At 43.4% G+C, this 27,727-nt stretch overlaps 1 protein-coding gene across 3 annotated transcripts; it reads left to right on the forward strand.

Moving 5' to 3' along the window:
- Positions 1–41: 41 nt before the first annotated feature.
- Cd274 (CD274 molecule) lies at positions 42–26,386 on the forward strand. 3 transcript variants are annotated; one of them, XM_038340397.1, is made up of 10 exons: positions 42–197; positions 2,512–2,531; positions 6,361–6,487; positions 6,793–7,003; positions 11,695–11,760; positions 12,738–13,073; positions 18,568–18,852; positions 20,934–21,041; positions 22,619–22,678; positions 23,696–26,386. In XM_038340397.1, the coding sequence occupies exons 5-10, from the start codon at positions 11,709–11,711 to the stop codon at positions 23,716–23,718; spliced, it is 864 nt and encodes a 287-aa protein (XP_038196325.1). In that variant the 5' UTR covers positions 42–197; positions 2,512–2,531; positions 6,361–6,487; positions 6,793–7,003; positions 11,695–11,708; the 3' UTR covers positions 23,719–26,386. The 3 variants fall into 3 exon arrangements, with proteins under 3 accessions (XP_038196325.1, XP_038196338.1, XP_038196317.1); XM_038340410.1 differs by lacking the exon at positions 6,793–7,003 and having other exon boundaries at positions 6,361–6,597; XM_038340389.1 differs by lacking the exons at positions 42–197; positions 2,512–2,531; positions 6,361–6,487; positions 6,793–7,003 and adding an exon at positions 7,121–7,186.
- The last annotated feature ends 1,341 nt before the right edge of the window (positions 26,387–27,727 follow it).

Genomic DNA, 27,727 nt, shown 5'->3' on the forward strand with positions numbered 1-27,727 from the left:
GTTCCCGAGGCCTGGGTTGTTCTTCCGGTGCCGGCGCCGGCGCCCGCGCCCTGAGCTGGGAGGAGGGTCAGAGCGGCAAATTGCGTCCACACTTATTGGGTGGCTTTGAGGGAAAGTCGAGGAAGCAGCATGGAAATGCCATTTCAAGTCCTCCGAGTCCCGACCCTGTAAAAATGCCGCCATCAAATGGCTTAAAGGTAAACAAGAAACAAAAGCAAAACAGTGATCAGAATTTCCATGTAACCTTTTGCCCTTCCCATATTACGTACTCCTGCTAGCAGTGTGTGTCTGGAGTAAGGCTCTCCAACCTCTGAAGAAACACCCGAGGACCCATTAGCACTCTTACCCTTGCTACCCAGGGGTTTGCCACACCGTAGAGAAGGCGTCTACCTCTTCCAGACCCAGACCTCCCAGGCTTGTGTAGATGCCCTCGACTTCAGTTCTCTGTATTCTGACTTCTAGATTCTTCATTTCAAACATGATTTGTTCAGTAGCCGGATGGGAAAATTGCAACAATATTTTTCTTTCTGTTTGTGAGAGCAGGTGTGCTACCAAGAGTAAAAGCTTTTAACGGGAGCTGAGCAGCAGATCCCTGATAACGTTTATGCGTGTAGACAAACCATGCCTCAATTCCGTTCGGTCTGCAGTAGGACTGAAGCCATCTGATTATCGAGTAGTGAGAGCTAAATGAGAAAACAGACTTAGATGCAGACACGGTGTTCAGCCCTTGGATAGCATTCTTCAGTAGCTCATAGCTGGCAACAGTGGGAGCTTCTGCTACCTGTCCTCTTGAAGGGCCCAGGAAGAGAGGGTGGTTACTAAAGCCAGAAGAGAGCTGGCCCTTAGGCAAGAATGCCTGACAGGAATGTTCAGCAGAGGAAGCCGTGCCCACCTTTGGGCAGAGAAGGTGAGAAAGGCAACCTTAGGAGGCATAACTGTTCTTGTGTCCACAGATAAGCACTAGCGGAACCAGAAATGTTAAACAGGCAGGGTTGTATCTTCAAAGGGAGAGATGTATAAGTCGTTTTTCTGCCCAGAGGCTGGGAGCGGAGGTAGTAAATAGCCTGGCGACCTTTGCTTTATCTGTGTCACTGAGACCACATCAGATTCTCCCCTAGACCTCTGTTATGAATCTGTTCTTCTCAGTCAATCTATACAACCCATCTTTATGGATCATGTCGCATGCAGGTAATCTACAGAACCCATCTTAATTTATTTTCCACCTTTTCAAAGATTTGATTTGTAGATGGAGCAGCGGGGCTGCGTTCCGCCACCTGGCTAGCTTTACACCCGAAATAATTACATGGAAACTGTATTTATTTAAACACTGCTTGGCCCATTAGTTTCAGCCTCTTATTGGCTAATTCTCACATCTTGCTTTAACCCATATTTAGTAATCTGTGTAGCACCACGAGGTGGTCGCTTACCAGGAGAGATCTTAACCTGCGTCTGTCTTGGAGAGGAGAAGCATGGCGACTGACTATGGCGACTTCCTGAAGGGTCTGCCTTCTCTCTCCCAGAATTCTGTTCTGTCTACTCTGCCTACCCAATTTTCTCTCCTATTAAAGGGCCAAGGCAGTTTCTTTATTAACCAATGAAAGTAACACAGAGACAGATGACTCTCCTCCATCATTGATTATTCTGGACTGTTCCTATAAACAAAATGGCTTTTACTGACTTCTTTTACTTTGACACTATTTTTTGTGTTCATCTAAGTTATAGCACAGGGACTGGTGAGATGGGTCAGTGGGGTGATGGACTTACCACCCTGGGACCCAGTTCTACCTCTGGGATTCACATGTGGAAGAAAGAACCCATCACTGCAAATTGTCCTTTGACATTCATAGGTGTTCCATTCATGAGTGTTCACTTGTACACATGCACACTAAATAAATTAGAAGCAAAAATTAAACAAATAAATTACAGCATGAATCATTGCTCCATTTCTTGCTGAGGCTAAATAATATCCCAATACATTTTGTGTGTTCACTCAGAATCAATGGACTTATGGATGGTTCTATTTTGGCCTATTATGAATAACATTGTTAGTTTTATGAACATATTTTAAGTTATCTTGGGTGTATTTGTAGGGGTAGAATTGCTGGGGCATACAGTAAATCAGAGTTTAACTGAGTGGGCTGTAGAAGCATCCAATGTGCTTACAGCTTGATGGCAGTAGATAAGGACACTCGTTTCACTGGTATTCGCTGGGTAGCAGACACCAGAGCCAGAGTTCCGGGTTCGAATCCCACTTGTATCATTTCCTGTCATGTAAGCTTTGACAAGGTACATGAACTGTAGGTCTCCATTTTAGCACCTGTACAAGAGAGCCAACTTCAGGAACTAAAGCTCCCAAGACTGTTCTCCAAGTTGGGTAGTCTCGTAGGTAGACGAGAGTCTGACACTTTTAAATACTACCTGTTTTACGATCACTGATACTTCTAATCATGTGATTGTGACATCTTACTAGTCTCATCTCATCTTATTAATCTGATAGCTTTTTTTTTTTAGATGATGCTCAGCTTGTCAAGGTGAGTCACTGAAATGCAGTAACTGAAGATGACAGAAGTGGAAGAGGGGGCAGAACGTGGAGGAAAGCTGTTCTGAGCAGGGGCCGTTACAGCTCAGAGTGTAACCTGAGTTGGAGGAGGCTTCACATGTTCCACTCGAAGCATTGCATAGCATCCCAAGAGTCATAAGCCTGACTGGGGACGCGCGAGGGAAGATTGATATGGGCGTGAACTCTCTTCTCTCTAGCTGTATGTAAATACTCTGCACAAAGGACGAGCAGGAAGCTCATAGATGATTCTCCTTTGGGTGCTTTTCAGCTGTGACGTCACAGTACCATTTGACTAAACCCCTGCTAACTTCCTCCTTCTGGAACCCGTGCAATTCACATGACCCTGTTCTCAACCTGTCCATTTCAGCCTCCTGTCCCAAGACCTGCAGCCTGGTCCCCTCCTCTGATAACCACCTCCTTCTCCTCCTCTTTTTTTCTCCTTCTCCCCCAGAAAATAGTCTCTGAACTCTAAGAACTGCAGCTCGAGAGAGAGCTCATCCAGTTAAGGGCCCTGGTTGCTCTTCCAAAGGACCAAGGTTTGGTTCCTAGCTCCCATATGGCAACCTATAACTCTCTGTAACTCCGCTCCCAGAAGGCCTGACAGCCTTCTGCAGCACAGACATATATGCAGACCAAACACCCATGCATATAAAGTCAACAAAATTTAAAAAGTAAAATAAAATGGTCTGCCCTATTACATGTGATATCCCGAGACACACACATATATACATACCTATATATGTGTGTGTGTGTATACATACCTATTATATATGTGTGTATACATACCTATATATATATGTGTGTGTATATACATACCTATATATGTGTGTGTGTATACATACCTATATATATATGTGTGTGTATACATACCTATATATGTGTGTGTGTATACATACCTATATATATATGTGTGTGTGTATACATACCTATATATATGTGTGTGTGTATACATACCTATATATGTGTGTATGTGTATACATACCTATATATGTGTGTGTGTGTGTGTGTGTGTGTGTGTATACCCTTTTGGTTTCCATTCCACTTTCTGGCATACAATTCTTAGAAACCTGTTATAATTGTCTGATTAATAAGGGTGCTTGGTAGTCTTTTGTTCTGATATATGACCACATAGCTACAAATTCTTTGGAATTTCCTGAGAGATGAACATGCCCTTCGTTCCAGTGAAGTCACTCTTGGCGAGTTCCTGGTTTTGACCTTGTCATTAGAATGACCAGACTGTGGGCAGAGAGAGCTTGACACTTTCACCCCCAACACCTGTCCTCCGCAGTAGGGAGAAGGGCTGGGAAGCTGAACTGATTGCTGATGAAGTCTCTATGAAAATTCTCTGAGCTAGAGCTTCAAGCAGCTGGGCTGCAGACCATCTAAAGGGTCCTAGAAGGTAGTGAACCCAAAGAGAAGCACGGAAGCTCCCTCCAGCTCCCACCTGACCATACTTTGCCCTGTGTATTCTTTCATCTGCATCAGTGGTGATGTCCTTTATAATAAACTAATTCTCATAGGTAAACTGTTTCTCCCAGTTTGTAAGTTACTTTAATTAAACAAGCCAGAGGGAGTCATGAAAATCCTAATTCATCGCGAGACCATCAGAAGCTCTAGATGCCTAGACTTAAGATTGGTATCTGTCATGGGATCTATCCTGTGGGGCTTTCCCTTTGACATGTGGGGTGTGACTTTACCTCTCCACGGATAGTTTTGGAATTGAATTGAAGTATAATGCCATCTTCTCAAAGCTCCTGGCTTCCATGAACACATGCTCCTCAGCCTGCCTTCTTCAGCTGGCTAGCATGCTGTCTGTAGAACACCATTATAGACTCCTCTGGCTGAAGCTATACTATGGATATGCATACAACGAGAATCCAACCTTCCTCCTCAACCTTCCAGACCCTTTCAGTTTAGACTCCAGCCACAGCAATGCTGGCTCCCAGAATCCACCAGGCTTCTCACCTTCACAGTGCACACCAGTTCCTCCTGTTGAGCCTGCTCCTCCTGCAGATGGCTCATGGTTCTCTCCAGAATTCACTTTGTGCATTTCCTCCCCATTGGTGGTTAGTCTTCATCGTCAACTAAGCGGAACATGAGCGGTAAGGAGGTTTTTGTCTGCCCCAGACGAATAGGGTAGGTGAGATAGGACAGGAAATGGAGATGTTAGAGATGACCAGCATGTTCTACTATTCAGTCTTAGCTAGCCACTGGTTTTCTCTTGTCTGAATGTTTCTCTTTATTTTGTCCAAATCAGAAAACTCAATTCATTTTCAGGGCTGCTTCTCCCTTATTTAGGTTATTTGGGCTTATTTGATAGATTTTTGGAACGATAAAATAATTTTTTAAAAAATTAAACCACGTCCTATTTTTCTCCTTCTGGAGGATACCAAATTTATTAAGGAGCGTGATTGACTTCATGGGAAAATGAGCATCTGAGGTGTAGGGCAGGTGGAGAGGTGAGGGTATTTTTCGGAGGACTCACATGCAAATCATTGCGAGCAGCAGGTTGAGCCTTCTGCAGTTCCCAGGGGCAGAACTGGGGGAGGGTGAGTTTCAGTTATCTCCGGCCTTCTCTGTTGACTCTGCACGTTGACCCTCGTCAATGCTTTTGTAAAAACAAAAACAAAACACCTTCTCCTCCCCCCCCCCTTGTAGTTTTAAAAATGATTCACGTGGTAAGAAACTACTCAGGGGCTATGACTTAATTCTCACTTGTCAAAGCATCATTTAGCTAAAGAACTCAGCTAAACAGTGAGTTTCTAGAGTGAATTGTTTATAAACCTGAGTTTTTATACGACCACGCTAACGTATCATAAATGTGCCTTGGGACTTGGCTATGGTTTATAGAGAAGAGAACTGTTGACTAGAAATGTGTTTGTCTGAGCTTGTGTACGTACACATACATATGTTTAAATTGGATTTCGACATATGAAGTCTAACTTTTATTTTTAGTCACTAAAATTGAGAAAACTACTTTATCCCATTATTAGGGTTCAAAAGACATTTGGAAGAGGGAGTAGCTCAGCTGAGCCTTCAAAGTCTATTCCAATTTTATTAATGATACCGAGAGATCCACATTCTCTAGAGATCCTCCAACAGAGACTAGAGATGCTTTGAGAACCTGAAAATCCGGTTACAGCCAAGCCAGTGGGCAGCCCAAGTCTCTCAGAGCACTGCTCTAGAACAATCCGGTTACAGCCAAGCCAGAGGGCAGCCTGATAGTCTCTCAGAGCACTGCTGTAGAACTGTAGTTTTAGTGAATAATTGGGAAAAGCAAAGCATGAAGAAGGCCCTTGAGGTCCAACAGTGAGATGCTTAAATGACACAATACTCCTTGGAGTTCCCATTGCTTCCTCTTGGAAAAAGCCCACATTTCCAGTTCCCAGAAGAGCTTTCTCGACTTTACCTAGACTAGACTTCCCCCACCTGGATCCTGAGAGGGCAGTCAAGTAGATTCATAAAGGGCATGGCTCGACATGGGAACTTCTTGAATGGCAAGGCAACTCGAGTTTCATTATGTCGAGGAACTTTGAGGAAGTTACCAAATCCACGATTTAAAAATATGTTTCCTATTATAGAGATAGACACACCTACTTTCTAGAATTAAAACCCAAGATTCGTTCTGTTGTTAACTCTTTATGCTGTGTAACTCTGTATGTAAAGTTACATCAAGATGGTCACAAATCCAGAAAGGGCTTGAAAGAGGTGGGGAATCGGACAGTAATTAAGGTATTTGGATTTTGAAGATAATATTGAAGTCTGAGATCGTATGACTTGAGATGTTTTGTTTTTTAAAGCGCTTACTGCTCAAGAACGGAAGATTTAAAGTCGGGTCCCCAGCACACACAAATAAGAGACTGAACCCCGGAGTGACATGGTATGGGGAGAGGGGAAGGGGCGGAGATCCCTGGAGCACACTGGCCGGTGAGTCTAGTCAACTGCAAACGCGAAGTTGGGGCAAAGAGACCCTCTCTCAAAGAGCAAGGTGGGGAGATGTAGAGAGACAACCTAAGGTGGATCTCTGACTTTCACAGGTATTCTCCCCTCCTCCTATCCCAACCCTCCCCTCCCACCGCCACCCAAATAACAGCTCATAGTTGTTGATTCAGAAGCGGTTCTTTTAGGAAACCTGATTTACAAGAAAGCGAAGGCAAGTTTCACTTTCACTTTTAGTTTCGTTTTTTTAAAAAATAGTTTTCTGTTTGTTTGTTTTTTCTTTCTCACGACAGGGTCTCACTATTGTAGCTCTGCTTGCCCTGGAGCTCTCTGTGTAGACCAGGACGACCTCCAATTGATAGAGATCCACCTGCCTCTGTCTCTGGAGTCCTGGGATTTAAGGCGTTCGTCACCACGCCGGACCCTAGTTCGTGTTTTCGGTAAATTCAGGTTCTTATCACAAAGTGGACCCTGAAGCCTTCAGCAGGAATTCCAATGGGACAGGTTCGCGCAGGGCTCGGATTTTCGGTTTCAGGGCGGAGGTGCTCAGGGTTCCCGCCCCGCCCTGAGCAGGGCGGGAACCCAGAGTGGGCGGGCCCTGCGCTATAAGGTTGGGGGGACTCGCTAGCGTCTGGCCACACAAGTCACACTGCACCTGCAGGTCGCCGCCTGTTTCCCCGCCTACAGGTAGGGAGCGTCTTCACGCCGAGTCCCGAGACCGCGGCTGGCAGGGCACATTAGAGCCAGAGTCCTAGATCCTTTGAGGATGGAGAGAGAAGAAGGCAACAGGGAAACACAATGGGTTAATAGGCAGCAGAGCCCTGCATGGCTAAGACCTCAGAATCTGTCTGGTGATAAGGCACCGTTAGTGTTAATGTGTGTGTTTATGAATCCGGTCTTGGGGTAGGTAGCTGGGTCAGAAGAGTTGGTCCTAGCGCGGCTTTGATTGTTCATTAGCAATGACTGGGTAAGTCGTCCTACTTGAAGCATCTCCTGAGGTCCCTTCCTCTGCTAAGATCCAGGGCGCTGGAGCCTAAGACTTTTACTCTATCTGCCCAGAGGACCTAAAGGAGTCTTGGAAGAGGAGCAGAAGAATTTAACATAAAAAGAATTTAACATAAATTTCTTAGACACATTGACCTTGGTTGGCTATATCAAGGTTTAGCTTGGGGTTATCGTAAGTACGGTGTTCTATCTTACCTACTTTTAATCTGAATAAATGATTGTGGATGCTCTCCTATGAGTTAAATAGCCAGTTTTTTATTGCTGTATTCCATTGTGCTGGATAATTAAGGGCATCACTCTCCCACTGATAGATGCCCAGGTTATTTATAGTGGGTTACTAGCTCAGTTATTCACTGGCCATCACTATGTGCAGTTGCCTGGAACATAGCTGGGTATTTCCTTGAGATAAACTCTTAAAGCTACCTAGTTATGTCTGGGTATCTGAAAGACCTTTATATGGAAAAAATAAACTGAAGATGGGTTCCAGAAAGTATATGCAGCTGACAATGGCAGTGACTGGCAGTATTTAGGAAGAACTTTATACTCTGAAAATATTAGCCTTTTCCAGCTGAATAGCGTAGACAGGAGGTCGTGGCAGCAGTCACAGTCCTGAAGGTGGGGATGAGAGGGAAGGAGTTCAGGTTTTAGGATCATTTGATAGAATTAGAAACTCGGGTAAATCTTCACTCTTACTTGTGAGAAAGGAAGCTTGTGGCTGCTCCCCTCCTGCCTTCTGTGGGAAGACAGAGAAGCTGTGCTCCAGGGTGCTCTTCTGGACTTCCCGGGGACAAGCTTATTTCCCCATCTTGAACGAGCTGTCATTTCTTCCACTGTTCATACTTTGGTGCCCTGTCTCTGCTCTCGGCTGGGAATTCATCAAAGAGTACAGTTTCTTGCCCGAGGAAGAAGTTGATCCTGTGCTCTTAGACCAACTAAGAGGTGCTGGCTCAGAGGTCAAGACCACGCTTATTTACGAGGTCCCTGGGCTTCCTCTTTTCCCCTCCCTCTACCAACAGCTGACAGCTGCACTCTGAGAGCCAGGGAAGGGAGGGTACGGTACTGAATTAGGTGAATATCAGACCTAGCTCAGCGTCCTTTGGTATGCCATCCTGTCTCATCTCCTTGGGCAGATGATGGGAGAGAAAGGTTTTAAATATGTGCCCAGTGTTAGGAAGAGGATAATGAATCACTCTATTTTGTTCTTCTGATAAATGTCCCCCCCACCTTTTTAAAGATAGTGTCTCACTATGTAGCTCAGGCTGACCTCAAACTCAAGATCCTCCTGCCTCAGCCTCTCAGCTGCTGTTACATCCTGCCCTTTTCTAACTTCAAGGGTTTATAATAGTCAATAAGAAGCCTATGACCTTAAGAGACAAAATAATTGATCAGATAATTATCATGAACTAAGCATTTCTTCAAAAAAAATTCAAGCTGCATTTGTCAAGAATTGAATTAGAAAAAAAAGTAAAAAAAATAATGTTGGCACAGTGGGAAGATGCAATGATATCAATTTTCAGAATGTGTCACGGATTGGGAAAGTACTTTCTCCTTTGACCAGCAATTCTCGTTAGGGAAATCTATCTTCCAGGCCTAGCCTTGGACCTGGCACACAATAGGTACTCACCAAACATTGCCTAAATACACACATACTTATGATTTTGAAAAAAAAGGGTCAAAACCCTCAACACCTAGCAATAAAGGGCCCATTAGATACAAGACTTACAGAAATTATGTCACAATCTTACACTTTTTTTTTTTTTTTTACAATTTTACACTTTAAAATGGCTAGTAAATGTATAGAAGAACTGGGACTAGAGAGATGGCTCAGGGGTTTAAAGCACTTACTGCTCTTCTTGGGGGACCCACAGCCCTCTGTAACTCCCACTCCAGGGTCTCTGATGTCCTCTTTTGGTCTCGGTGGGCACCGGGCACACATGTGGTACGCATACATACAAGCAGGCCAAACATTCCTACATATGAAATGAATAAATCTTAAACATGTAGAGAAAAGCTGTTTCATTGTTGGGGGAAAGGAAACTATCTACAGACACGCTCAGAGTGGCCACAGTTTCTCCATCTTTCACCGGTGGCTCTGTGGGCCAGCTCTGTTTCTGCCGTCAGGCGCTGTCCTATGTCTGAGAGGTCTTGGCAGCCTTCGGGCCTCTATATCATCACAGCAGAAGTGGCTCTCCTCCTTCCCAAGCAAACTTTGGCAACCAAATCTGTTAGCCAGTATTACCAAATACTCCCTGAAGGGAGTGTATGTGATGCACGCACAGTCGTTTCTGTAACAACGGCAGAACATTAAAATAAACTCATGGTCATTTCACCTCACTGAAGATGTCTAGACTCCATTTCCAGGGTCCTTGACATTCCATCACTTCATCCGCCAAACACTCGGAAGTTTGGTAGGTGAAATCATTCATTTTATTCTAACAATAAAAGTAAAACATGCGTTTATTCACTCATTTGAAAGTTGGGTGCACACATGAAAGACAAAGAGACCATTCATGGTTCCATCTCTCCTTTTCTGTCTTTCTTCCTTTAAAATTACGAACAGGTGAGGACTCACCTGTGGTCCCTGTAGAAGTCACGTTTCACTGAAGATAATCTGCAGATAACCATGGTCAGGCAGTATCTTCAGATGGGCTTGAGGGTTTCTTTAAACCACAAGTATATTTTTGCATTATGCGCTGCCCTCCAAGTTCCTTCCTACGACTTGGCAAACTCATTCCCTATGCATGTACTAAATTCTGCCCCTCATGGTCTTCGGAGTACATCCAGGTTTATTCGCCTTGAGGCTACATAGGGTGTTTCAAGTCTGGGGCTGTTGTTAGCCATGTTATCCCTGCTATATCTGTGTTCATTTGTTTTCCTACGGTGGATTTCTAAGACAGGGAAAAAGAGATCATATGACATACACAGTTAAAGTTTTAACAGAGCTTACCACACCGATCTTTAAAAAGCCATACAAACAGTTTCACATCCTTAGCAATGAAAGTCCAGAAATCCTGTCTACCTGTATTTCACTAACACTAACTATGAGGAAGCTATAATTTTGGAAGAGCAAAAGGTCAAGAATGTTATCATAAATCTTCAATATACTTTCTTAGAAAGAGTGTCCTTTCCTATGTCTATATTTATTATTCTCTGAACTATGTGGGGCTCTTGTTTATTTTCCTCCCAACCCGTGTATAGTTTTCTTACTGAGTTGTAGAGAGTGAATGCCCACAGCCCTAGTCTTCCACTTTATATGCCTGTCAAATAGATTGTGAGTAGGCACAAAGGCCAAGGAGACGCTAGGAAGGAGGACTGACTTTCCTATGACAGTTGTAAACGTGAGTAACACAGAAGAGAGAAGATGTTAAGGAATTGGCTGGGGTGTAGTACTAACTGTCTTTGACCACCCTTTTTGGACATCAGTTCCAAGGAAGAGTGCCTTCTGTTTCTTGCTCCCTGCTCCTCCAGTGCCCCAAACAGTGCCAGACTCAAGAAGAGATATTCAGTGTTCCCTGAGTGAATTAGAAAAATGTCGGCAGAATAGAGACCAGATCTGACAGCTACATCTCAGAGAGTGGTCCTGAGGCATCCAGACCTTAGTAAATGGGCCAAATCAAATTCTCCTCCCTTCCCACTCCTGTTATTGGTATACTTACTCTCTTTATTGGGAAGAAGAATTATAATTTGGAGTAGGTAAGAGGCAGAGGGGAGATTTTAATGTTTTTTTTTTTAAGATTTCAAACTCAATTTAAGCATTGAAAAATGAAAGTGAAAATCAGATTTTTCTTTGCTTTGAAGCTTTGCCTAAGGCAGGCTTCACAGTTAATTCTCAATGTTGAAAAGCATGGTGCAGAGGGAGGAGTTGGGGGGGGTATTCCCTTGGCTTATTTTGAATGTACGTTATCGATTTGGAGGGCTTATAACCCAATGTGAAGATGTTCGTCTCACCAGACTAATTTCTCCTCACTTGGTTCTGTAGAGCCTTGAGTTAGGAAAGGAAAGTACCGGCCTTTCAGCTTTGTCTCTGTCTCCACATTCACAGAGCGTGCTTGGTTCCGGCTGGCTTATCTGTGCATCCCGTCCTGGCTCTTGGGGGTTATTTCTATATGAGAAGGACAGATCATTTAGTGATGGCACACTGTTTGGCTATTTGAGTTAAGCAGTACCCCCTCTGTGTTTCCCGTTTCTAGATAATTCCAGAAGCATGAGGATATTTACCCTCGCTACGTTCACAGTCTGCTGCCACTTGCTAAGAGGTAAGTCTCCAAATCTTTTCAGTGGGTTCTGTATTTTCGGTATTGTAACCCTGAGTTGAAAATAGAAGTAATTTGTGTGTGTATGCATATGAAGTGTGTGTGGTGGTGGTGGTGGGGCGAATGCACACATGCATTTTCTAGGCACACATGTGGAGGTCAAAGGGCAACCTTGAGTGTTGGGCCTCATCTTCTACCTTGTTTGAGACAAGTTCTCTTATTTGTTGTTCATTGCCAAGGACTGCAGGCAGCTGGCCCCAAACCTCCTGGGGATTCTCCTGTCTCTACCTCCCACCCCACTGTAGGAGAACTGAAATTAGGATCGCAGGTACATTCTGTTGTAGCTGGTTTTTAACATAGCTTTTGGGATGAACTCAGGTCCTCATGTTGCATAGCAAGTAGCTTACTATGCAACAAAATAATTTAAAAGTCCCTAAAATAATCTAAGGGAGTTGTATTTTGCTTATTAAAAGCACACTCTAGTTTTCCTTCTTCGTAAATAAGTTACTTGTATCATTGTAAAAGATGAAGGAAAATACAGGGGCTGTAGGTAGATTTAGTAGTGGAACTCTTGCCCAGCATGAACAAAGCTCTGGATTCCATATCCCAGCACTGGAAACAAACAAAAGCAAACATAAAAAATTAAAAAAAAATTACAAAGACCTGTGGGGGTGGGGGGGGCTTACTATAAAACTATAGTTACTACAAAACAAAAAGATTGTCCATTTCCCATGCACAACTCCTAAAGATCTCTGGGAAATGGCGCACTGGTAAGATATTTGTATTTATTGATTTCTTATAAACAAGGCTGGGAATATACTATCTAAGTTGCTTGTGTTCTTCCCAGTGAAGATATTTTAAAGAAGAGTTTTGGTGTTCATGCAGTTCAACAAATAAAATGATTGTAACCTTTTACCCATTTTCCAAATGTGTTTGGAGGACTTTTCTGTCTTCTGAAGGCCGGTCCACTTTCTTTTCAGCCTTCACCATCACGGCTCCCAAGGACCTGTACGTGGTGGAGCACGGCAGCAATGTCACGATTGAATGCAGATTCCCGGTAGAACACCAGCTGGACCTGCCCGCCTTAGTTGTCTACTGGGAGAAGGACAACCATCAAGTTATTCAATTCGTAGATGGAAAGACAGATCGGCAAGACAGTAGCTTCAAGGGGAGAGCCTCGTTGCCAAAGGAACAGATTTTAAAGGGAAATGCTGGGCTTCACATCACGAACGTGAAGCTGCGGGACACCGGTGTTTACTGTTGCATGATCAGCTACGGTGGCGCAGACTACAAGCGGATCACACTGAAAGTCAATGGTAAGAATCCATCCGGATAAGAAAGTCTTGACCTGTGTTTAAGACATCTCTGTAATGCAGAGAGCTTTTCATTGTTGGAAGTCCACACCTACTTTTCACACAATCGCAGCCTGTTCGTCCATTCATTGGTTGGCTGATTCATTCATACTCTTCACCAATGAATACTCCTAGCATCTCGTGTTTGACAGTAAAGTGAGATCCAGTATCAGATAATGCACAGCCGTGCTCTGCAGCACTGTGAGCTTTCAAAGATTAAGTGCCAGGTGTTTGCTTCTTATCATTGTAAATGCAATATATACACTTAAAAATAATTTGGATATCATGGAAAGGAATAGAATCATAAAAATGTCCTTCCTCCCTGCAATACCATCATCCATGGCATGCATATGCTATTTGTGTATCCCTCCAGAACCTTTTTACTGGATTGGTTTTTTAAAAAATTCTATCAGGCTTAGCATATTTTCCTTCCCTTGAGTATCTCCATACAAAATCCAATATATGTGTATGTATGTAAGTACATACGTACGTACATACACACACACACACAGCCTGCTGTACGATTCACATTAAAAAAGAAAAGATCAATCTATGAAGGATGAAAACTGGTGATGTTAAGTACAGAAGAAGCCATTCTTCCACAGAGATGGTACAAGCCACGCCCACCAGACATATGTTTTGTCTCCAGGACTTTTATTAGGGTCACTTGGGAGTACATTGAGGAGGCACTAGTGGTATAAGTTCCTGAAAAAGGACTCCCAGAAAATATCAGCAGGTCACTTGAGTTTAAGGTTCTGGATTGGAACTAGCTAAGGGAAGGAAATTACCTTACTAACCACCCCTGCTTTCGCTGTTGGGTTTCATAGAACTGAGAGTTGTACCTCTCCCAAGCGTTCACACAGGCAATCCAAACGCCTGCCAGGACCAGAATTTCCCCAAGGCTCCTTGCTTCATATACTTCCCAAAGTGGCGTCCTTTCAATTTGGAACCCCCTTCCATGGTCTGCCAAAACTTCTCCCTGATTGACAGTGAGCTGAACTTTGTCTTCCCCAGGCGTATGTTTGAGATGATCTGCCTGCTTCTTTGGGTTTTCATAATAATCTGTTAAACATTTGACTCGAATTAGATAATCTCCTGTAATCTTTTTATTCCTAAACTAGTGTGAAGGTCAGTATTATGAAAAAAATAGGAAAAGTTCACACTTCTTATAAGGCATCAAGATAACTAGTACCTAAAACATTACGTAGAAGTTAGGATAATGTGTCCATTTGATGGCATATGAATGGGTCTCTGATGCTGGATCTCTTAAAGCTACCATTGTTATAAAAATATCACTTGTCTTTATTTTCATTGTCTTTTGTGACATCCATGAATGAAGGGATGTGGTTGTTCATATCTTGAGCACGTGTTAGCTCATCAGCAAGTATGAGGTGTCTATTTTGTTCCAAGACATTTAAAGGCATTATGAAGCCTGAAGGTCATGATCAGTCAAGGTTGCTGAACCTGAGGTAGGGGGAAAGAACAATCTTATCAGTCAGGAAGAAGGAATCATAGAGTTTAAGTCTCTGTGTCCAGACATCCCTGGTGACTTGTTGGGAGTAGCTGACTTTGTGGTGAGGAAGACTGTCTTCTAGATTATCTGCTCCACAATATCTCTGATGCTAAAGGCAACCTTCTGGAACTGATGACTTCTCCGTGGAGGGAGATTTGATGAGGCAAAGCTGATGGCAAGCAGACTTGAAGGTCTGCTTGTGTGAACGTTTCATCTTCTCTCAGACATCGCTACCTTGGCGTTCTACTCCCATCTCATCTTGTCATTTGCAGCCAGTGGTTTGGGAGCTTAGATGAGCTAGACCAAGGATTTGAGCCTGGGCTTTGTGGCTTTGGGGGGTGTCTGGGCTCAAATCCAGCTATTTGAGAGGCTGAGACAGGAGAATCACAAAATAGGGCAAAATAGGGCCTTGTCTGGGATATATGGGATATATACCCCTTGTCTGGGATACACACACACACACACACACACACACACACACACACATCATGTTCAAGGTCAGCCTGAGCAACTTAGCAAGACCCTTTCTCAAACAAACAAACAAACAAACAAACAAAAAGATTAAGAATAGGAACAGGACTGAGGACATAGGACACAGCTCAGCGGTAGAATACTTGCCCAGCATGTGTGGAACCCTGGGTTCCATCTCTAGCACCTTGGTGGCTGGCATGTAGGAGCTTTGCATGCAGAGGAAGTAGAACTCCTGAGTCATCTCCCATGCAAATGATTTCACAGTAATGCTGCTGCCCCCTTTCTCTTCCCATCACTGCAAGTGTGTGGCAGTAAAGCTCCCTGGGAGGGTGGACACTCACCCTGGGATTTTAAAGGTGAAGCATTTCAAAACTGAAATGTGAAAGGCTGTAGTTTTGTATTAACTCAATTGCCATGATCTCTTCGGGTGCTATTATACTTTCAAAAGGTTACACAAGACCCCAGGTATCCGGCTTTCAATTGAAATCTTTAGTTTTAATCACTGAAATTAGTATCACAAAAATGAAATGTTCATTTAATGTTTCTGGGACCTTAAATGATATTAAGCAGCTGTAGGAAACATTTTAATCATATGGATAGATGATTAAGGCCCACCAGATCCCCAAGTCCTGTTTAAATCTTTTCTGTGTTATCTGTCTCCATCTAATATGTCTCAGAATATCATTTTTATTCTCTCTTTCGTCTAGAACACAAACCGGAGGGGCAGTGGCTGGGTCTGTTTTATTCATTGTTGGGCCTCTATGCCTTGGCATATGATCATGTTCCTGTGCAAGAAGAAAAGAGAATAATATTTGTTGAAGGAAGGAATGGTTGTTTCAAAAACCATTAGCTTAAGATGTTTGTTCTCTGAACACACTTGAATATGGGAAAGTTGATTGCCAAAACTGTTTGCCAAGAGCTGTAAGAACTTTCTGAAGACCCACTGAAGCAGAGATTAAAAAGGGAGGAACACTGTGCTCCTGGTCCTACTCGTTCAGCTGGTGGTAGCAGGAGAAGTTGCATAACGCTTATGTGACTCCTAATACATGTTAGGCCACGAGCCTGGGCTTTTTGCTCGTATGAATTCATCTAATCTTTAACAGGACTCTGTGGAGGAGACCCTTGATCATGGCCATGCTGTTTTTTTTCCTACTTACTATCTTTCAAATCTGAATGTGTCTTTCAATGGATGGCATCTTAGATTCAATGATATGTGGCATTATTCTTCTCATTTGAAGGTTTTAAAAATTGAGGTCCAAAGAAATAATGCAGTTTACCCGAATTCCACCCATCTAAAACTATAAAACCAGGTCCTAAACCTAACTAGCTCGTTTCTGAAATCTGTGCCCTTGCTAATTGGGCTTTGCTGCCTAGCTTTGGGCTGCTGGAGTGCGCATCAAGCTGTACAATGACTTTAAACTAAACTGAACTTTGTTTGGTCTTGATCAGCCAGCTAGGTAGCAGAGTATTAGAGATCTGAGCCAGAGTTTTCAAAACAAGCAAAACAAAACTTGCTTGTCTAGCCTTTCCGTAAAGCGCCATAAACTTGTATGTGATTATAAAATATAAAATTGGCACCAACACATAGTTTATATCATAAGAAATTGTCATTTTGAAGATCAAAAGAAGATAACTGTCATCGATTTCATATAGTTGACTCAACATAATGCATGATCTATTCTTGAAATGGACAAAAATAGACATCCCAAAGGAGAAATAATTGGAATAAACAATATGTGTAATGTCTTACCAATTGTGACAGCATCGGTGTATATTATGATGAAATTCACCATTAAGAAATGGAGATGGTCTCAAGAATCTTGAAGCTTATTTTAGCCAATGCTTTATAATTTCCAACTCAGTATTTGCTTTTAACTTCAGAAAGTGGTTGATGAAGTCACTTCTGACATTTTGTTTTGCTTTGTGTGGAATTTTTTGCTTTGTGTGGAATTGTTAGCATTATCTTCAAATCTCTGTTTCTATAAGGAGACTTTTGAATGAGCTCATTAAAAAAAGGTTAATTCAGTTAAAAGTAGACACAGGGAATGGGTCTGTAGTTCAGCTGGTAGAGTGTTTGCCTGCCTTTCATGAAGTTCTACTTTAAAACCAGATGTCGTGGCAACACTTGCCTGTAATTCCTGCACTCAGGAGGTATAGAGTTATCTTTTGCTACTTAGCAAGTTCAAGAGGCTAGCCTGATCTACACAAAACTCTCAGCCGGGAGGTGGTGGTGTGCGCCTTTAATCCTAGCAGAGGCAGGTGAATCTCTGAGTTCAAGGCCAGCCTGCTCTACAAGAGCTAGTTCTAGGACATCTAGGGCTGTTACACAGAGAAACCCTGTCTTGGAAAACAAAACAAAACAAAACAAAACAAAACAAAACAAAACAAAAAAAAGAAAGAAACTCTTTCTCAAAACCAAACAAACAAAAAGGAGAATTTGAAAAATCCACAGTAACCCTCCTCCTTCCTGTGGCTGACAGTGACGTACAGTGACTACCATCAATGGTATGAGGCATAAATAATTTAACAGGTACTATAGCAAACACATAAGTAGAAGTTCTTACATTTTAACGTTGCGTCTTCGTGCATGTGCCCATCTTCTTATCTTAGAGATAAAAGCTGTGGGGGTTCAATCTGTGTGGATGAATCAACCCTTTGGTTCACCATGTTCTTCTTCAACTAACGCCCAGGAAGAGTGAGACTAGAAAGCAACTGTTTCACTCCAAATGTTCTATCATTGACAGTGATTTTAAATGTAAACCTATAATTCCCAGAAAAATTAAATCTTGGGCAGTGTGGGATAGACGCTATTGTGGTGACATTATTTCACGAAGTGCCTATTTAATAAGGTATAATCAGTGGTTTCATTTTTAATTGTTATTAAATATGACAAGTACAAGACTTAGGGCTCAAGTGTTCATAAAAGCCCTTTTGTGTTTTGAAATCATAATTATACCTATTTTATTGGTGGTCATTTTATTGATTCAAGGGCAACAAAACATCATGTCATTATTTCAGTTTGCCTTATACTAGCTGCTCTGTGTCAAATTTCTGTGAAAATATGTTGCAACACTCTTATTATGTCTTTGGCTGCGAGTAGGTAGTAAAGTCTCTCTCCTAGGTTCTAAATGGCTCACTAAAACATTGAGGGCAGAACAATGATTATTGATTTAATAGATATAATTTATATTTAGATAGAAAGACCTTTGGTTTCAAGATGACAATTTGCTTTATTTATTTGAGACATTTAGTTTGAGCCCAATAAGCTCACCGGTGTGATTATTCCTGTAATGTGATTATTTAAGCCCAAACATGGCCCAGATTTGAACAGAAAACCTGAGGTAGACTAGCACGCACTCCCTGAGCTGAGCTGGAGACATAGTTCCCCAAGAACTGGCCCAAGTTGATAGTATTTGTAAGCAGACAGCACCTGCAATGGGAGAGAGCCCTGACCTCTTTTTGCTTATGATCTAGCCCCGTACCACAAAATCAACCACAGAATTTTCATGGATCCAGCCACGTCTGAGCACGAACTAACATGTCAGGCTGAGGGCTACCCAGAAGCTGAAGTGATCTGGACAAACAGAGACAACCAATCCCTGAGTGGCAAGACCACTGTCACCACTTCCCAGACAGAAGAGAAGTTTTTCAATGTGACCAGCACTCTGAGGATCAACGCAACAGCTAATGATGTTTTCTACTGTACATTTTGGAGATCACAGTCAGGGGAAAACTACACAGCTGAGTTGATCATCCCAGGTAAACTGCCCAATTCTGTCCCTTCTCCCCTAGCATGACAGCTGTCTGTCATAATCACTCAGTGCCAGCTGACTGAGTGCATGGATAAACAACACTTATGTTTATTAAATGTATGCTATTTCCTCATTTTCTTGCACACAAGCTATAGTGCTACTTAAAAAATATTCAGCAAGTGTTTATTGAGTATTTGCTCATGGCAAACTGTATGTTAGGCACTGAGTGTTGGCAGATGAGTAGGACAAAAGTCACTGTGCTCCAGGAGAACAGGGGACAGCTGCAATGTAGGAAAAACTGTCGCAGCTGGGGCACCATGGGAGCATGAGATAAGGACTCAACTTTCATAGCGGAGCTGCTGTCTTCTCTCTAGGGCTTCTGTAGTAGGAAACAAATGCTTTGTCCTTTCGTCTTAGTCTCAGTATGAAGGATCCTTTCCCCCTGTGTTGCTCTGATGTTTCAACTCCAGGAAGTCTGTCTTGTGCATAGAACATGAGGCTGATGTCTTTTGGCAACCTACTAGATTTCTGTGTAGTTCACGTGCCCTGTAAGGGTTGTAACTTGCCTGGCAAAGCTGTCGTACAGATAAAATGAGCTGTAGTGTGTGGAAATCCTTTGAGAACCTTCCCTCTATAAGTTCAGCTGTTTTTTTAAGCTTGTTACCTTACAGAAATAGATGGGATGGGGGACAGCCAGGTGAGAGGCTCAGAGCATTAGGAGGACTTAAATCCAGGGTATTCTGAAGAGAGTTGCTTGTGCTTCACCTCCTCTCCAATGTCCACCAGCAGTAGTGCTCTAGAGAGCTTAGAAAAAAGAAAGAAAACTACACAGAAAAGTCAACTAATATGAAAACACAGCCCAGGATGGACTTGGAACCAGAAAGAGCAAACAAATGTAGAAAACCAGGAAGACAGCCTAACTGAATTGGGCTCCCTCATAAAAGCTGTCTTACTGGGTTCCTGCCATTCGATGCTTTTTTATGAGGCTGGAGATGTAGCTCAGTTGGGAAAGTACTTGCCTGGCATCCACAAAGAGCTGACACCCAATACCAGATAAACCTGGTGATATAGGGTTCACCTGTAATCCAAACACTTCGGTGGTGGAGGCAAGAGGCGCAGAAGTTCAAGGTCATCTTCAACTACTTAGCAAGTTCAAAGCCAGCATGGATCACAAGAGACTCTGCTTCAGAAACAAAACAAGCGAACATCATCACAATAAAACAACAAAAGCTGTTTGATGGCAATTTATTTTTGGGGCATCCTGGAGTAACTTTCTTAGCCCCTCTGTCTTCTTGCCTGTAACTTGGGTTTGTTTGGTTTTATAAGAAATAGTTGGTAGGTTTAACATCTGTTACTTTGAAATGCAAGTACAATATTTGTGAACAGGCTTTATAAACCATGTAGTTAAGTATTGTGGATCTCAGTTGATTCATAGTGGGGACAAACAGGAACTGACTTACAACAAGAGATAGGAGTTGGCAATCCCAAAGCGTCCTCGTGCCCTGGGACCTACCTTTCCCAAAGCTTCAGATAGAGACACTGGCATGAGAAGCCAATGACTAGAATGTCAAGAGAGTTTCAAACATGGGAGGATAAAAACACATATTGGTCCGCAATCATGACCACAGGTGTGGAAGGCAGAAGCTGCTTAACAGTGCCCAGTGGTCTTCCATGTTCTAGAGTGGGCCTTCCATGCCATGTTGGCTGTTAGTGTCTATATTAAAGAGTGCACAAGAAACTTACTTCGTCGAGGTCCCCATTTAATATTGCAGTCACTTTCTGTGGCATTATGCTAAACATGTCACAGATAGCCACACAAGACATCCCTAGCATTTCTGTTTGATAGGCTGAAACCTTTGGAGGTTTCAAAGTCAATCCGCAGTGGTAGAATTCAGTCTTGGAGGTTTCTAAAGCCATTTGCGGGAGAAGCGTTCAGTCTGTTTCACGTGTGCAAGCCCTGACTGGCTATTGACTTTTAGTAATTAAGATTACCCTAGAGCCAAACTAGATTTCAGGAATGACCTTTCTCCTGACTATTTCCAAGCAAAACCTTATCTTTAGTCGGCATCTTTCAATTCTGTTTTTCAGAACCACCTGCAGAATTTCTCCCAAGTAATAGGACTCACTGGGTACTTCTGGGATCGCTTCTACTGGTGGTCTTTGTTGTAGGCCTGGTCTTCTGCCTAAGAAAACAAGGTATTTCCTTCACCGCTGTGGTTTCTCTGTTGCCTGGGGAAAGTCCATGAAGGTCTTCTTACCGCGATATTGAGTAGGCAGTGTCAGAGACAGTACCTACCCTAACTTGATAAGGGCAGCCCCGTACCACAGGGAGCTGCCTGACCCAACAGGCTAGCAGAGCCTTCCTGGGAAACACTTGACCTTGAAGGTTGTGCCCTTCACTTTCACTTAGACAAAGTAAGTTTGAGCTGTGACTCCGGGGCCCGAGTCTTCCTTCAGCCCTGCTCACGTAGCTGTTCCGCAGCCTCTCCTACCTGGGAGTGTGCCGTTGGACCGTGTTGTACTTTGGAGGGGTGTGAGTTGGACAGGGAAGCTAAAGGACTCAGCTTTCAAGGCAGCACTGCGGCGTCCTCCGTTCAGTCGTTCACAGGAGAGCCGGGCGGCACCCCTGTGTGCAGAGGTGAGGTGTAGGTGTAGGGGTAGGACGGGTAGCATTGGAGGCTGAAGAAGACAGCTGTAAGGTTCCTTTTAACAAGCAAATAACCACAGACTTTGAAGAGACCCATTGTGCCTACTGGTCTCAGTTGAATTCAAGTTGAATTCCTTGCGACATCCTATTGAGCTGGATTCTGGGTACCCTAAGTAGGGAAACATTTCTGTCTAAAACTGCTATCTTTACCACAAAGCATTTTTTTTGCAGACTTTCTGGAATCAATATGACATAGTGTTTTAAATAATTTCTGTATATTGATTTCAGCATTTACCCATAAGAATGATTTAAATCTAGGAAAATGAGTGCATTCAAATAATGTCATCCCCTTGTAAGATGACTTAGAGAAAACCTTTTCCCCAGTACTTTGAAGTGTATACCCAGAGAGCCAGTGATGTATGGACTTGCCTGAAGCCAAATAGGGAAGTAAAATGTGGAAATGAACTTCAGTCTTCTGAAAGGAATTCCCCTTTAATCCTTCAGAGGATGAGTGTGTGAGGAAAGCCATATAACTGTGGGGGTAGCAACCAGCTGTGTCCAAAGTACAGGCCCTGACCAGAACCAAGAGGGTGGCCAAGGTGTGACATTAGGTTTCAGTGACACATCTGGACTAGGACTAGACTTGGGCTTGTGCAAGGAAGGGGTTGTTGCCAAACTGAGTCTGGAAAGGACTGATGGAGAATGAGTGTAGTAGAGATTCAGTAGGTAATAGAATAGTTCAGGATGTTGGCCAGCTCTGAGGGTAGGACGGGAAACAAAGTAGACAACCCTAGAGAGAGACAAAGAGGAGAGAGAGGGTGAGAGGAAAGGAGGGAGGGAGGTGAAAGAGAGAGGGGGGAGAGAGAGAGAGAAAGAGAGAGAGAGAGAGAGAGAGAGAGAGAGAGAGAGAGAGAGAGAGAGAGAGAGAGAGAGAGAGAGAGAATGTGTACTAAGTTGTTGAATAATTAGCTTTGGGGTTTTGGACCTGGAATAAGGAAGCTTGTGGACTAAAAGTCTGGTGATTAAGATTGAGTAATGCCTTATAAAAACCTTGAGTTGAAACTTGAGTCACTGTGGGTCATAGTGTTGTGCTCAACGGAATTAAGATCGATTTCTCTTCATTCAGTGAAAACTCTAGATGTGGAGAAATGTGGCTTCGAAGACACAAAGTCAAAAAACCAAAACAGTAAGTGCAACAGAAGGGATGGGTAAACGGAAAGACAATGCAGTTTGGTCCTGCAGGGCTGCGGTTCCAGCGCTCTGTAGGCTGAGGCAGGGGGATATTGCGTTGCAAGCCTCCTGAACCACATAGCAAAAAACATAAACAGGAAGAAGAAAAGACTATTATAACAAGAGAAATTGACTAGTCGTGACCTCCCCTCCTTCCAAAGGAGGACCAGGGGCTCCTCTGCCTCACAACTCCCACAGCTGAGAAAATTCTGGGATGGTCCTGCATAGTAAAACCCAGCTCAGGGCTGCAAAGAGTTGGGAGCAGGAGGGGAGGGGCACTTTTGTCTAAGCTGCTGATACCTTGGTAGCCCCGCAACCAGAGAGAGTGCTGAGTCAGATGAATGTGTAATTAAACAAAAGGTTCTGCTGTGCGGTCAGCTGTTAACTCATTATAAATATGAGAATCATCTCCATTTTACAGTAGAGAACGCAGAGCCAAGACTATAAAATAAGGTGGCAGGAACACTCAGCCTCACCATGAACTTTCGTTCCCATGCTATGTGCTCCATTTCATTCTGCTGCTAATGTCTATGTTTATAGAAGTAGAAAACCCTCACTGCCCTAAATTTTTAAATAAGCTATATTAAGTTTTCTAATTCACTTTACTGTGGTTAGAACCCAAGGGTACCACTGAGCCCAGGCAGCTGGCTCATGAATTTGAGCAGACTTGGGCAGGTTCCCTCGTGTGCACTACCATTTATGCTGCTGAGTTACCCGAGGAACCAGCCTAGCTTGCTCAGCTTGAGGGTTTCTCAGTCCAGCAGGTTTTCCATTTTAAAAACCAGGGCAGTCCCGGACAAACAAGGGTGTTCAGTCATCTGTCAGCATGCAAGTGTTGTCAGATTTGTCTCTGTCTTATTGCAACCTTATCATATGATCTAGCAACATCCAACTTGTTTGTCTTGCACGTCTTCATGCATTTCCCTGCACACTCCTTGCCCCTGTGAGATTATTATACTATTGTCCCTTCTAGATACACAGTTCGAGGAGACGTAAGCATCACGGAAACCTCTGATCTTCGAGGTGGGTTTGGCAGTCTGTGGTCTGTGAATGAAGGGACCCTTGGGATGTGGGCCCAAGGACTCAAAATGGAACCTGGGAAGACAAGAGAAGAGAGAAAAAAGGCGAGCCTGGGACAAAGGACATTTCTGCAGGAGACACCAATAAGCAAGTTACCCGTTAATCATCTTGGAAAAGTGGGCTGAGAACCCCTGGCTCAACATCTGGCCCTTGCAGAAGTGCCCTTTCCCTCCACTCGGTGCCTGGATGGGCGGCGGAGAGTCACGAGTGTTGAAGTATGAGTGTTCCTATTTATTTTGAGTTTGTGTGTGTTGTCGAGGGAGTGTGGTTGTGCCTGCTGCGTTCTAAAACATAATAGATGCTAACATACGGTCACCAAACTCTACTGCTGCTTACCAACTTGTCCACAGGCAGAAAAGCAAGTGCACTTGTGAGGTGCTTGATGTCCTCTGTGACTACTAGTGTAAGCGGGACACGTGGAGAACACACGCTTGGTTCGACAGTGCTCTTGCTATTCGACTTGAATAATCTTTATTCTCAGTCCTTGAGGCTCTGTGGTAGTAATTGTTCCATTGAAGTGTCAGCTTTACAAGTGTACTACATGCCACAGTCTCATTTCATCTCCATAGCAACAACCCTCAGGGTACTCACTTCTCCACTAGCCCAAGAAGCTGAGCAATTAAGTAACTTGCCCACAGAATAACAGCTATCAGATTTCTGTCCTTTCAGGATACAGTTTATAGCTAAGAAATGAATTTAAAAACTGCTTAAGTAGCATTGATTTCACACAGCCTTGTATACCATGCTGGCCCTGAGCATAGAGATGCAAGCCAGGGTACTGGCTGGATATGCGTATGCATATGCTTAAATTCAATACTCAAAGCAATGTTCATTGACAAGGAGTCTATATTTAAAAGACTCTGGAAGTAACTCTTGAGTTCCTTGTCTAGCATTGGATTTACATCTGATTGGTTACCTTCGCCATACAGTCTCACATCCTCCTTGTGATATCTGGCATTGCTTAAAAGTTCTTTTTTATTTTTCTATCTAAATGATATTGAGGGTTGGGGAGATAGCTCAGCTGTAAAACACTTTCCTCACAAGGTATAAATCCCCAAATTTGTTCCCCAGAACCCACATACAAAAACAGCTGGGTATATCTGCATGTGTTTGATCCCAGCACCAGGGAGGCAGAGACAGGCAGATCCCTAACTCTCATTGGCTGGCCAGGCTTATGAGAGCTGATACCTCAAAAAATAATGTAGACAGTGCCTGAGAAATGATGCCTGCACACACACATGCACTACACATGCACATGGACACACATGCAATCCAAATACATATCAACAGGGTGCTGACTCAGAACGGTCCCAAAGACAAAATAAAACTCTATTCCATTGCCCTAGCCTTGCTAGCCCCTTCCCAGAAGCAACTGGTGTTGTTTTTTTGCACATATATTTTCCCAAAGACGATTAATAGGTAGAAATATATGTTAAAGTACCTATATCTATATTTTAATTCCCAAATAGTAGCTCACTGTGTATTTTCTATATTTGCCCTTTTTATTTAATGTTCTGATCTTTATGCAGCTGCTGGACCCTATTTAAAGATCCAAGAAGGGAACTGCCTCCTTTCTAGGGTTTTCCTTCCCATACCTCCAGATGTTTCTCATACTGCCTAGGCCAGGCATTGTGTCTGCTATCCCTACCTGTAAGATACCATTTATAGAGCACTTACTTACTCGCTCACTGAATTTGTGTTTGGTTTATTTTATGTCTGCTCAAAGGGAGACCATGAGTCCCCAGGGTGCACTGAGTCAACCGAACACCAAGGAGTTGGTAGCCTTCTGGGTCACTCAGCACACCAAGGAGTCGGTAGCCTTCTCTGTGACTCAGCACACCAAGGAGTCGGTAGCCTTCTGGGTCACTCAGCGAGACACAGTGCTGGTACTGCTGTTTTCCCTCTGCTTCTTTTCTTAAACACAGATGCTCCGCTTGCTTATTATAGGTTCTCCCTGGAAATCCCAGCATTGCTCCTCCTGCTGGTTGCCCTGGACCTGCCCCTTAGCTCTGCCTGAACCCTTGAAGGTCACTGCCTCTCATTGCCACAGGGGCCTCAAAGATAATGTTTTCTTGGGGGGAGGAGGGGAGAAAGAGCCCAGAGCTTTCTTTCAGTCCTCTTTGTCTGGTCCCATGTCAGGGCTGAAGAAACAGGCCAGGTATGGTGGTGCATACATGTCTCTAATCCCAGCCTTCAGGAGGAGGGGCAGGTAGATCTCTATGAGTTGAGGCCAGCCTGGCCTACATAGAGTCCAAGTCAGCCAGGGCAACACAGTGAAATCCTGTCTCAGAGGTAAGACTGATAAATCAGAACCCCCAAGGGAACCCTTCTGTTACCCGTTCACACGTTTATTTGCGGGATGATTCTCATGGCAATGTCCTGTTTGTATGAAGTTTAAGAAAATATATAGTCGAGCGAGACTCCACTTACTTACTTTATTTGAAATCTTAACACCGTCTCACGGCGTTGGATTGTAATGGCACTTTATACTTTTGTGTTGTGGATCGCCCTAAATGTAAATTTTATTTTGCATCTAATTGTCATTGTATTGCATTAATTTAATAAAATATTCTTATTTATTAAACATTTTTGTTTCTTAAACCATTTCCAGTCTAACCTCCAGCGGGACGAAGTCACTTTGAATACCTGAGATCGCTGTCTTTATTCTCCCCCCAAAACACATAGCTTTTATGCTTAGATGGCATGTTATCAGTCAAAAGTCTTCCATCCAAATTGGAGATCTGGGGATGGGGTGGGAGGATAAAGCAGAATCCCCAGAACCAGGGATGTGAAGGGGCTTTGCTTGGAGAGCATGCTCAGGTATGCATTGGCATCACACCGCAAAGCTGCACGCCCCTCAGTCTTCAGGTTCTGAAAAGGAAGCGAGAAACCTAGAACTAAGTTCAGGACTAGGACCCAAGACTTCCCTGGAACCATAAGGAAGTCTACAGTCCTTTTAGACAAACACCATCACACGCACCACTAGAGAAAGTGTGGCTCTTTGAATGTCTTGGCCACTTCCTCACAATTCAGCTTGAAGAAGCTTTGGATCCTTGGATAATTTCTTGAAATCAGATGCTCTCAACACATGGTAACTGCTCCTAATGACAGATGACAGACTCCGGATGTTTTTAGAGGAAGAGCTATATCTTTATAGTAATAATGACACACTGTCTATGTCAGTTCCTGGACAATCGACAGGTTTACCAGCAGAAGGCTCCATGACAGGATCGGATTATGTGCCAACACCATGTGGATTAATGTCTTTTCTCTGAATGGTTCCTTCCACCTCCAGTTCCTGTTTTGGCAGTCTCAAAGTAGAGTTATACAAAGTAACATTTAGCTTCAGAAATCAATCTTCCACTTCCTCTGCTAGTATCTCAGTGACTCACACTTACATCTTACTGGGAATTGTGAAGAAACACTCCACGGCTTCAAGGGGCTTTCAGTCTTACTGAAGACACAATGTAAACAGTTGTTTAAAATGCTGGTGAGAGTTTGGTGCTGCCTGGGGCCAGCCAGAAGATAAGATGGTGAGTCCTGAACAGAGGAGTGTGACTTGGATCTGGGTTGTCCCTCAGACAGTCATCAGCTGGAAGCTTGGTCTCCAAGGCAGTGGTAAGGCGGGGATGACTTTAAGAGCTGATGACTGGTCCTGAAGAGGCATTAATGGTTTTCTGTGGAAAGTGAATCAGGCCCATATGGTTACTGCAGGAAGCTGACTTCTTTCTTGGATGGTTTGGATGGGATTAATTCATATCACGGCTGTTCTCATGAGATCTCAGTTTTCCTTCACGGGCTCTCCCTTTTCATCTCTTCCTCTCCAATTCCCTTTGCACACTGCTCACTGCTCTCACCTGTGTTCCTGACACACGATGCTACTCCACCATGCTTGGACGCTCTCAGAGGCCTCTACCAGGTGTGC

The sequence above is a fragment of the Arvicola amphibius genome, chromosome 1 (genome assembly GCF_903992535.2).
Source record: "Arvicola amphibius chromosome 1, mArvAmp1.2, whole genome shotgun sequence".
NCBI lineage: Eukaryota > Metazoa > Chordata > Mammalia > Rodentia > Cricetidae > Arvicola > Arvicola amphibius.